The sequence below is a fragment of the Haliotis rufescens genome, unplaced genomic scaffold (genome assembly GCF_023055435.1).
Source record: "Haliotis rufescens isolate VD_foot unplaced genomic scaffold, xgHalRufe1.0.p SCAF_15, whole genome shotgun sequence".
Classification (NCBI taxonomy): Eukaryota; Metazoa; Mollusca; class Gastropoda; order Lepetellida; family Haliotidae; genus Haliotis; species Haliotis rufescens.
The window spans coordinates 30,063,219-30,076,088 of NW_025963835.1; the positions used below are offsets into that span (position 1 = coordinate 30,063,219).

General features: G+C 44.3%; 1 protein-coding gene across 1 annotated transcript; it reads left to right on the plus strand.

Annotated features, from left to right (window-relative positions):
- Positions 1 to 2,386: 2,386 nt before the first annotated feature.
- Positions 2,387 to 7,823, plus strand: LOC124132082 (oncoprotein-induced transcript 3 protein-like). The gene is made up of 5 exons (XM_046495715.2): positions 2,387 to 2,520; positions 3,689 to 3,895; positions 4,384 to 4,548; positions 6,109 to 6,306; positions 7,252 to 7,823. The coding sequence occupies exons 1-5, from the start codon at positions 2,442 to 2,444 to the stop codon at positions 7,320 to 7,322; spliced, it is 720 nt and encodes a 239-aa protein (XP_046351671.2). The 5' UTR covers positions 2,387 to 2,441; the 3' UTR covers positions 7,323 to 7,823.
- The last annotated feature ends 5,047 nt before the right edge of the window (positions 7,824 to 12,870 follow it).

Below are 12,870 nucleotides of genomic sequence, written 5' to 3' on the forward strand. Positions count from 1 at the left end.
AAACATGAATGCCCCACTCAGACAAAGTATACTGACTCCGAGCCGAGCTTGTTTTAGCCCCTTAATGACGAGCGCCATCTTTTAACGTCTTTTGGTATGACGCGGCTGGGGATCGAACCCCGAACCTTCCGCTCTCCGGGCGGACGCTCTACCACTAGACCACGGAGGCGGTCCGACTGAATTCAGTCAATCCATTTAACTGACAGTAGAAATATTGACATTTCTAATACACGGGTCAAGATTTGGGGATTTTAAAAAATATCTTAGTGCCGGATATCAACAGGAAGAACGTTTCAGAGGTATCCAGACAAAGTGAGTGAGTGATTTGTGTTTAACGCCCTTTGTAACATTATTCCAGTTATATCGCGTCGTGTCAGCTTAATGTGGGAGTAAAGCGCTAAGCGATGCAGGCCTAAGGCGTTTACCACCTCGGTGAAACCCACGAGCACGGGCATGGTGCTGACAAACCTAGAAACATTATCGGGTCGAACCGGGATTCGAACCCATAATCATAGGTTTCTGGCGTGCCGAAGGGACGCAAGTCTGCACAGCGAATTGCGGCGCCTTAGACGACTGGGCCAAACATGCCCCTATAATGTCATGTACATACACTGACAAGTAAAAAGATCATTGAACCAAAACTGGTAAAAAATGTTCACACTGATACCTTTTGTTCTGCTTGAATCGTCCGACTTTGTCTGATTTTTGTTCCACGAAGGAAAGGACTGGAGAAGCTGCGTTTGAGTTTGTCCATGGTTCCCGGTTCGTATTAAGACGAGGTTGTCTGTGATTCAATGTGAACGCGTGTCCACTAAGGGGAAGAGATGCAAATCTGATTTAATATTTTGACGAGTGATCAATCAATGGGTATCTTACGTTACCAGGAAGCGGGGAAAGCGCGACATCTGGTTGCTAATCAACACAAGTCAAAGTAGAGTATTTTCGAACCTGGCACTTCCTGGTTGAGAGACAACGTGTGACTGACGTATCAAATGTGTGGATTTCAAAGTAGAATAGGCACACACATCCTGTATATTCAACTGCGCTTAATTGAATTTAGAACCGAATGCGCAGCATGAGGTTTCAAATGTTAAATTTAGTTTACATTAAAAAAGCTCTCCATCTTTATCAAAGTCTTGAGCAACACTTAAAATGGATAATTCGAATGCGCCTAAAAATGTTTTTTTTTATGTAAAAGAAATTAAATACAGTTCATACCAATACCATACCAGCCAATTAAATTATGATTAGAACAGAATGAGCATTATTGGAGATAAGAGTTACTGTGGTGGCCATGAGAAAACTTGTTTTAATGTCAACAGTATGATCTGTTAACAGACGAGGTGAACTGGGGTTTCACGTCACGTTCAACATTAGTGCACTTATATAGTGTACTAGTGCGGACTAATGCCGATTTAATAGTCCTAGCCCGCTGAGATGCCGCAGTTTAACATAAATACATCACTCAAACACAGTATACTGACTCCGAGCCGACCAGTCCTTGTTTTAGCCCCTAATGCCGAGCGTCAGACAGGGTAACAACAAGTACCATCTTTCAACGTCTTTTGGTATGACGCGGCCGGGGATCGAACCCCGGACCTTCCGCTCTCCGGGCGGATGCTCTACCACTAGACCACGGAGGCAGGCGCGTTGTTGACGAGTTTGTGAAACATAGTTGTGGACAAGCCTCCGTTGGATATTAAATTAGTTTTGTATGGCATGACTAAAACTCGAATGCTGGTCAATTGATTTCTATCCAACACAAATAGACCATACTTTGTAATTATATACGTCTAACAATATATATTCTATTCTGCTTCTCTACCTCTGCCTATTCGCAATACTGTAATGGGATGATGTAAATATTAAGGAGATGGTGTTCTAAGTTTTACTATTGTGAATAGTATATGTTTAAAATAAAAAAAATACTTTCACCAATGTTCCTGTGGTGAATCTGTATCGCCATCCACTCCGGCTACACCCCGTTTAGCGTCGTGTTGGTAACCGAGAATGTTTGTTTGTTTGTTGTTTAACGCCGTACTCAGCAATATTACAGCTATATTACGGCGGTCCGTAAATAAACAGAGAATGTTCAACAGATATATAATGGTTATATCTTCAAGCTGTTACGAAGGAACTGTTAATAATGCTGAATTCTATTACAAAACAACAAACTTGATAAAGCAATTTTCCTGACGACTTCAGCCGTATGTCTAGGTACGATGTTGATACGTGTTCCCTTTTCTGCACCCAACCATGTCATAATGTATGCCTCGTGTAATAGGTTGGTTACGAATTGGCTGTTTGAGTAATTTGATACATGTCTTCTCTGGCAGTTTACCAAACACCTTTGTTGAGAGTCACCAGCATGACAGGGCGTCGTGATCTGATGCTGTGCGACGTGAAGGGAGTTGTTGTGTTTGCGTCATACAGATCCCCCCATGATGGGGTGGTACGCTTTTGCAATCAACATGGCAACGAAACTCATTGTCACTCTTGTCATGATGACGCCACTCACAGGTGAGTAAACTCGGTTGTTAGCATCCATTTTCTATTTTTCATTTTTCGCTTTGATAGTAAAAGTTACAGGTGAGCGACGTTTGTTTGTTCATTCTATACACCTTCCCTTCTCCAGAGGGCACGGGTGGCCCAGTCGTCTAATGCGCCGCTAATCGCTGTGCAGAGTTGCGTCCCTTGGGCACGCCAGAAACCTATGATTGTGGGTTCGAATCCCGGTTCGCCCCGATTAGGTTTCTAGGTTTGTTAGCAAAATACCCGTGCTCGTGGGTTTCATCGAAGTGGTAAACGTCTGAGACCTGCATCACTTCGGATTCTCCCACATTAAGCTGACACGCCGTGATGTAACTGGAATACTGTTAAAAGCGGCGTTAAACCCAACTCACTCACTTACTCCCATCTCCAGCCTCACTCTCGCATGAATGACGATCAAATCATGGCTAATTTGTATAAGGTGCTTAATCCGACCAATGGGATCGTTTGGTCAGACTCGCTGACTTGCTTGATGCATGTCATCGTATCCCAACTTCGTAGATCGATGCTCATGATGGTCAATCACTGGATTGTCTGTTCCAGATTATTTACAGACCTCCGCCATATACGTGGAATATTGCTGAGAGCGGCTAAACAGCAAACCAAACATGACTTGTCATCTACATCTTGAAATGGATTCGTTGTGTAATAACGTCATTAATATCCAACTATAATGTCACCAAAACCTGCCAAACATGTCACCAAAACCTGCCAAACATGTCACCAATACCTGCCAAACATGTCACCAATACCTGCCAAACATGTCACCAATACCTGCCAAACATGTCACCAAAACCTGCCAAACATGTCACCAAAACCTGCCAAACTTGTCACCAATACCTGCCAAACATGTCATCAATACCTGCCAAACATGTCACCAATACCTGCCAAACATGTCACCAAAACCTGCCAAACATATCACCAAAACCTGCCAAACATCATAAATACCTGCCAAACATGTCACAAATACACCATAATAGGAAACGGTAATCGACTTTTGGCAATGCAACCAAACCAATGAAGGTGGTTTGGGCTTAAATCCGACAGATATAAAGAAACGTTAACCACAACCCTACCCTAGCCATGCATGCCATGCCCATGTAACAGATCGATATTGAGATGTATTCATTTCCATCAGCTGCAACTCCCGACCCCTGCACCGACCACAAGTACATCTACGACAAGGGAGGTCGCAGTCCCAAATGTCCCTATCAGCCAGTGGAGTGTGACCGCTACATCACCGAGAACTGGTACAAGGTGGTCAACTATCATGGAGCTCTGGAGATGCCAACATCGCACGTGGACATCAACAGCTGCGGCGCCAACTACCCCGGCTGGCTGAATGGTATGTTGTGTGATTTATGAAACATGATTCTTCAGCACTGAGGTCTACAAAGCCTTTTTGATTTTTGGTTTGGTTTGTTGTTTAACGCCGCACTCAGCAATATTCCAGCTATATGACGGCGGTCTGTAAATAATCGAGCCTGGACCAGACAATCCAGTGATTGACATAAATGAACTACCGCGATAATATAGCGTGCTATCCGATTGAGCAGGCAGAATAGATCACAAGTAGCCTATACTTGTCGTGGGATTCACGCATGTAGATGAGATCAGGTTATGTGACTTTCCTGGTTGTATGTTATCCGTCTCGCCTCTGGGAAGTTCTTATCAACCACTGGCTTGTCTGTCCCGGACCCGATATTGATACACTGATGCGATACTGCTTGTACATTGCTGACTCGACGTAAAACAAGAAACGACAAGGTAAAATTAGGTTGTGTTATTCATAACACAATAAGCTTCCGCCATGTATCACGTCATCTGTTACAGGGACACACCCATCCGTCCGTGACGGCGTTGTGCATAGATCCGTGTGCGTCAGCGGCTACAACGACTCTTGCATGAAGCGTGTGATAATCCAGGTGAAGAACTGTGGACACTTCTATGTGTACTACCTTGTGAAGATGGACGGTTGTTCGGAGAGATACTGCTTTGGTAAGTTGCAATACTCACAGTGTTAGGATCCCATGCAGTTTTGTAAACTCCCAAATACCTAAAAGAGCTATTCTTGCACGTTGGCATGACCTTTGTTGGTCGACAGCCTTGTTATGGAAATTAAGAACTCTACCAACATCTCCAGGAAAGTAGGGGCGGTCGGGTAGCCTAGTGGTTAAAGCGTTCGCTCTTCACGCCGAAGACCCGGGTTCGATTCCCCATATGGGTACAATGTGTGAAACCCATTTCTGGCGTCCCCCGCCGTGATATTGCTTGAATATTGCTAAAAGCGGCGTAAAACCGAATTCACTCACTCACCAGGAAAGTGTGATAAGTTCGATAACACAATCACGTATCAATCACGATGTACTTCTTAACCCAGAATAAAACCTAGAAATGGCGAAGTGAAATTTGCAAAAATGTTAGGTGGTATAAACCTTATTAAAAAGAATTTTCCTATTATCTGTATGAAAAGGTACTACGTTCCTGGAACATATCATATATGATCTATTTAAAGTTTATCTGTCATCAAGGACACGCAAATTCGCATGTATATGGTACTAGTCAAAATAAGGAATTGCATCAGACGTCATTTTTGTCACTGATGCGTCCACTTTGGAAATGTCCTCCACATGTCTACCATAAAATACTTTGAAAGCTTTCCCTGATGCAATGAATGTCACAACCTTAATCAACAACTTTAAGGCATTAAACGTATGAAATCTATGTAATCTTCAGCATGTAGTTTAAGTAATTAAATTAGTGGAAGAGAATTGGCTATTTGACCGTTATTGAAGGATATCAGCTTAACTTTAACTACTAGTGTTTGAACAAATTCCCTTGTTTTGACTTTGCTATTCTCAGCGGATATTTCGATTCATATATCAAAAGAAACAGATTACCCAGGAGAGCACAACCGATGCCTTTGACCGCTTTTCCTAATGCACTGAATGTTGTAACCTGGATCAAACAACTTCGTAGCCAGAGTTGTATGATGCTGTTTGAAATCTTCGTAGAAAGAGCATACTCGATTTGACCTTGAAATGTAGACAACAAGGGCTGGAGCTGCTGGAGTATTGCTCGACATATTGGGAAAGTTGACTATTGGAAAGTCTTATAATTTAGTCTTGTGGATGTACATATGTTGTCTGAACATGCTTGCCTTGGGGATAAAGACAATACATTCATCATGAATGTGAGTGAGTGAGTGAGTTTTTTTAACAGTATTCCAGTTATATCGCGGCGTGTCAGCTTAATGTGGGAGGAAAGCCCGAAGTGATGCAGGTCTCAGACGTTTACCACTTCGGTGAAACCCCCGAGCACGGGTATGGTGCTGACAAACCTAGAAACATAATTGGGGCGAACCGGGATTCGAACCCACAATCATAGGTTTCTGGCGTGCCCAAGGGACGCAACTCTGCACAGCGAATCTCGGCGCCTTAGACGACTGGGCCACCCGTGCCCCCACATTCATCATAAACAGTTTGATTAAGATTATGCAGTAGTTATGAGGGAGGCGTTCTGTCAGAACCATTTCCAACAAAAACACTCTGCTCACAGGTATAGATGGCATCTGTCCCCGGACTGAAGCAGAAAGAGAGCAAGGGGAGACAACCTGTCTACATAACGAGCAAGGGGAGACTACCTGGCTAGATAAAGAGCTAGGAGGGACACCTTTGCCAGATACAAAGAAGAGGAAGGCAAATGTGGACGTGGATGTTGATGGACCTATTCCTTCAAGCGCAAACTTTGAAAAAGGTACACATATTAAACACACAGAGGTATGTATGAAGACACAAATACAAATACATCCCGAACAACGAACACACCAACAAGCGCACCACCACAACCCGCCCTCCCCTCGCAGTAGCATATTTCGTATGTTCAAGATACTGGGAATGTTGCTTAAGTAAACACTTAAATCAATAGGACCGCCCCCGTGGTCTAGTGGTAGAGCGTCCGCCCGGAGAGCGGAAGGTCCGGGGTTTGATCCCCGGCCGCGTCATACAAAAAGACGTTGAAAGATGGTACTTGTTGTTACCCTGTCTGGCGCTCGGCATTAAGGGGCTAAACAAGGACTGGTCGGCTCGGAGTCAGTATACTGTGTCTGAGTGGGGTATTTATCTTTAACTGCGGCATGGTATCTCAGTGTGCTAGTACAAGCAGCCACACACACACGTGCAAGCACGTCGCTGTATAAGTGCAGTAATCTTGGACGCGACGTTAAACCCAATTTAACCTCACCTCACCTCACCTCACCTTAGATCAATAGTGCATTTGGATAAAGTATTGCTGTGTCATGCCAAATACCTAGGTTAGATTACGCAAATGGTACAATGTGTGAAGCATGCCCCATCACCATGACATGGCTGGAATATTGCTGAAAGTGGCGTAAAACCATACTCACTCCGTGGTGCGGGTTATTATTGATCTTCAGCAACCCATGCGACTGACTGGATCGGGTGGTCAGGTTCGCTTACCTGGTTGATGCATGTCATCGTATCCCGTTGCGCGAATCAATGCTCATGTTATCAATCACTCGATTATTTACAGACCGCCGTCATATAGCTGGAATATTGCTGAGTGCTGAGTATAAAAAACAAAACAAACAAACACTCACAACCTGTAAATGTGTAGTATGTTGAAAAATGTATTTTCTATGAAACAAATTTAATCATAGTGTAATTTGCTTAATTTTCACAGGTGATACATGGACTGTTGCGGTTTTGATGTCGTGCCTAAGAGTACTGATCTCATCGTTGGAAACATTCTAACATTGTCTGTTTGTTGTTTAACGCTGCAGTCAGCAATATTCCAGCTACATGATGGCGGCCTGTAATTAATCGAGTCTGGATCAGACAATCCAGTGACATCTAACATTGTCCTTTACATGCATCAATATGTAACTGCTGACTGCATTTTTCTCTTTGATAACTAAATAGATGTCAAGACACTGTTGTCTTCCTGTAAATAACTTAAGTCGCTCGAGACACAAATGTTGCGTGGCGAGATGATATCCGGTGTATTGTTTATATACTAAAATATATAACTGCGTCAGATGGAAACACAATCTGAAAGTGATATACTATTTTAAATCCTTTTCACTTTTTAAACAACAATGCAAAAACAAACTCACTAAATGCAAGATACATTATTCTTTAGATAGGGTGTCAGCGTGGCCAATACGGTAACTTGTCAAAGCGAAAGCCATACAGACTGCTAGAATATATAAATATTTGTCAGCAATGTTTGTTACACGAGTTTATTCAGTAAAAGAAAAAAGAAAATGTCTCCTACTCTAAACGGTGCATGTATGTAGAAACATTAACTCTAAAATGTTTTGTGTGTTACGGTCATTAATATTGTGATAAGGTCTTTTTGGTTGTGGCAGTGGATAACATGCACTTTTTTGTTTTGATATTACAAAAGTTCTTTTTTTGTATTTTGGGTTTATTTCAAACCATAATGTTTGTAATTTACACCTGTTGAACGAACACTTGGGGTATAATAAAAATGGTCCAACTTTAACAGCAGCTCTCCGATTCATTGAGCAAGGAAGACCAGTAGGCTCATGCATGTATGAGTGAGTGAGTGAGTATGGGTTTACGCCGCTTTTAGCAATATTCCAGCAATATCGCGGCGGGGGACACCAGAAATGGGCTTCACACATTGTACCCATGTCGGGATTCGAACCCGGGTTTTCGGTGTGACGAGCGAACGCTTTAACCACTAGGCTACCCGACCGCCCCTCATGCATGTATGAGCTAGAAGATAGTTTTTCCTTGAGCCAGAGCACGGTTTCAGGATTTCCTGTGTTTGTTTGCTTGTTGTTTAACGCCGCACTCAGCAATATACCAACTATATTGCTACGGTATGTAGATAATTGAGTCTGGACCAGACAATCCAGTGTTGGACATCATGAGCATCGATCCACGCAATGGGGATATGATGACATGCATCAACCAAGTCAGCGAGCCTGACCACCCGATCCCGTTTGTCGCCTCTTACGACATGCATAGTCACCTTTTACGGCAAGCATTGGTTGCTGAAGACCTATTCTACCCCGGATCTTCACGGGTGATTTTCTGTATGTATTGGTGGATTGTCTGACGTTGCCTAATAAATTCTCTCGAACATTCATTCCTTTGCTTAATTTCTTCCATAAAACGAGCTTATTCCCCGGAGACCACGCGCAGTGCCAGTTGTACATTGCGGCACGCTTTGTTTGGTTGTTGTTTAACGCCACACTCAGCAATATGCCAGCTATATGACTGCGATCTGTAAAAATTCGAGTCTGGCCCAGACAACTAAGTGGTTGACATCTTGAGCAATTATGATACAATGACGTGCATCAACCAAACCAGCGAGCCCGACCACCCGATCCCGTCAGTCATCTTTTATAAAAAGCATGGGTGACTGAAGACCAATTCTAACCCGGATCTCCACGGGGGAGAAGCGTGGTGTGACTGAAGACCAATTCTAACCCGGATCTTCACGGGGGACAAGCGTGGTGTGACTGAAAACCAATTCTAACCCGGATCTCCACGAGGGACAAGCGTGGTGTGACTGAAAACCAATTCTAACCCGGATCTCCACGAGGAACAAGCGTGGTGTGACTGAAAACCAATTCTAACCCGGATCTCCACGAGGGACAAGCGTTGTGTGACTGAAGACCAATTCTAACCCGGATCTCCACGGGGGACAAACATTGGGTGATTAAGACCAATTCTAACCCGGATCTCCACTGGGGACAAGCGTGGTGTGACCGAAGACCAATTCTCACCCGGATCTCCACGGGGGACAAGCATGGATTGATGAAGACCAATTCTTACCCGGATCTTCACGGGGGACAAGCATGGGTTGATGAAGACCAGTTCTAGCCCGGATCTCCACGGGGGACAAGCGTGGTGTGACCGAAGACCAATTCTCACCCGGATCTCCACGAGGGACAAGCGTGGTGTGACTGAAGACCAATTCTCACCCGGATCTCCATGGGGGAAAAGCTTGGTGTGACTGGAAACCAATTCTAACCCGGATCTCCACTGGGGACAAGCGTCGGGTGATGAAGACCAATTCTAACCCGGATCTTCACGGGGGACAAGCGCGGGGTCATGAAGACCAATTGTAACCCGGATCTCCACAGGGGACAAGCGTTGGCTGATGAAGACAAATTCTAACCCGGATCTCCACGAGGGGACAAACATGGATTGATGAAGACCAATTCTAACCCGGATCTCCACGGGGGACAAGCATGGATTGATGAAGACCAATTCTAACCCGGATCTCCATGGGGGACAAACATGGATTGATGAAGGCCAATTCTAACCCGGATCTCCACAGGGGACAAACATGGATTGATGGAGACCAATTCTAACCCGGATCTCCACGGTGGACAAGCGTGGGGTGATGAAGACAAATTCTAACCCGGATCTTTACAGGGGACAAACATGGATTGATGAAGACAAATTCTAACCCGGATCTCCACAGGGGACAAGCATGGATTGATGAAGACAAATTCTAACCCGGATCTCCACGGTGGACAAGCGTGGGGTGATGAAGACAAATTCTAACCCGGATTTCCACGGGGGACAAGCATAGATTGATGAAGACCAATTCTAACCCGGATCTCCACGGGGGACAAACATGGATTGATGAAGACCAATTCTAACCCGGATCTCCACAGGGGACAAACATGGATTGATGGAGACCAATTCTAACCCGGATCTCCACGGTGGACAAGCGTGGGGTGATGAAGACAAATTCTAACCCGGATCTTTACAGGGGACAAACATGGATTGATGAAGACAAATTCTAACCCGGATCTCCACAGGGGACAAGCATGGATTGATGAAGACAAATTCTAACCCGGATCTCCACGGTGGACAAGCGTGGGGTGATGAAGACCAATTCAAAACCGGATCTCCACGGGGGACAGGCATGGGTTGATGAAGACCAATTCTAACCCGGATCTCCACGGGGGACAAGCGTGGGGTGATGAAGACAAATTCTAACCCGGATTTCCACGGGGGACAAGCATAGATTGATGAAGACCAATTCTAACCCGGATCTCCACGGGGGACAAACATGGATTGATGAAGACCAATTCTAACCCGGATCTCCACAGGGGACAAACATGGATTGATAAAGACCAATTCTAACCCGGATCTCCACGGTGGACAAGCGTGGGGTGATGAACACCAATTCAAACCCGGATCTCCACGGGGGACAAGCATTGGTTGATGAAGACCAATTCTAACCCGGATCTCCACGGGGGACAAGCGTGGGGTGATGAAGACCAATTCTAACCCGGATCTCCACGGGGGACAAGCATGGGTTGATGAAGACCAATTCTAACCCGGATCTCCACGGGGGACAAGCGTGGGGTGATGAAGACCAATTCAAACCCGGATCTCCACGGGGGACAAGCGTGGGGTGATGAAGACCAATTCAAACCCGGATGTCCATGGGGGACAAGCATAGATTGATGAAGACCAATTCTAACCCGGATCTCCACGGGGGACAAGCGTGGGGTGATGAAGACCAATTCTAACCCAGATCTCCACGGGGATGTGACAGTTCATGACAAAACTGAGAGCAGCTGTCATATTAAGTTTACCGAGAAAAATAATATATACTCAACCGCAAAAGAAACGCAAGTTGTACATAAAATGCGGATACCGTTATGACAATAAAAGACATGTAGATAATAAAAAGAAACCTTACTGGCCGCACATCGCCGAGGAATCCCGTTCCATGCCAACACGAAAATGGCTTCCAGTTCCTGAAGTGGATGTGGCTGCCCTTACAGCCTGAAGAGCAATCTCCCAATCTCGTCTAAGACATGCTCAAATGGCGCCATTGCCGGTGATAAAGGGCATCACGGGAATGTTTTTCACTCTGAGGAAGTCCATAGAGACCCGTGCTGTATGGGGACGAGCGTTGTCCTGCTGAAAGACCTTGAGTTGAGGTTGACCCAGAAAGAGAAGTCTGATGTGATTACGAAGAACATATTCCCTGTACACAACAGCAGTTTCACGCTGACGGAACACGGGGCCCTGTGATGATAACTGAAGCTGTCGGTCACGCAGATATGTTACCCCGGATGTAACGGTCATGCGCTGGAGTAAACCCTCAGCCTTCCAGAACGAGGCCGGTCTTGCACACTGCCTGTCTGTTGATACCTTGCGACCAATCTGGTGATGGTAGACACATGACAACCAGAGTGCCTCTCCACTGCTGTTGACATTAATCCGGCCTGTAGTATCCCCATGGCAACGCCTCTCTGGAGTTCAGTTAATCGAACCATGTTTCCTGTCCTTTTGCAAAGTCGAGTGTGAGATGCTTAGTGTTTTTTTATATAGTGGACAAGGGGAAAATGCACGCATATTTGAATGTGATTTGCGCAAAAACGTGCAAAAAGCGTCAAACGAGACGATGCGACCGCTCAAAATGTTGTAAAATAGTGAACAGGGTTTCTTCAACGCTTCTCTTAACGTTTGTATACTTTTCCTTTTCACAAATTAATATTTTGTGCATTTCACGACAAAAAAAATGACTTGAGTTTCTTTTCGGTTGAGAAAATGTGGACAGTCGGGTTTGCTCACTGACACAGACATTTGGGAATAAGACAAGAAGTAAGCATTCCCATAGGCACCAGTGGTGCTCTCCTAGCTGATCTGTTTTTTTATATTAGAATACATATGAATCGAAATATCTGATTAGAATGGCAAAGTCAAAACAAGGGAATTCGATCCAATAACTTAAGCTTCAGATGTATCGATGAGCTGATGTCCTTCAATAACGGTTAAATAGCCAGTTCTCTTTCTTTGATTTACCTACTTGAACTACATGCTGAAGATTTCAAAGATATCATGCAATTCATGCTTAAAAGTTGTTGATCAAGATTACAACATTCAAGGCCCCAGCAAAGCTTTCAGACAGGTTTATGTTAAACATGTTGAGGACATATCCAAACTTAACCTTCAGTGACTTATACCATATGTTCACGTATTTTGTTCAGGTAAACAATTGACCTGCCTGTGTATGTGTTTGTGATGGGTGGCACCGGAGGGGCAAATGTCTACCCATACATTCGTTGAGGCTACTTAGAAAATCAAAAGCTTTTAATTACGTTTCAGAATAATAATTTGCCTCAATGTTATGTGTATTAAATAATTACTACATAAAGAATTTGCATTTCCAGAAACATTTTATGGTGTTGTAATTTGTGAAATTTGATATTGTTACATTTCAGTGCCGATTTACCCAATGTAATTGCTTTATCTACTAACGGAAGTCAGGTGAAATAAAGAAACTGCAAAG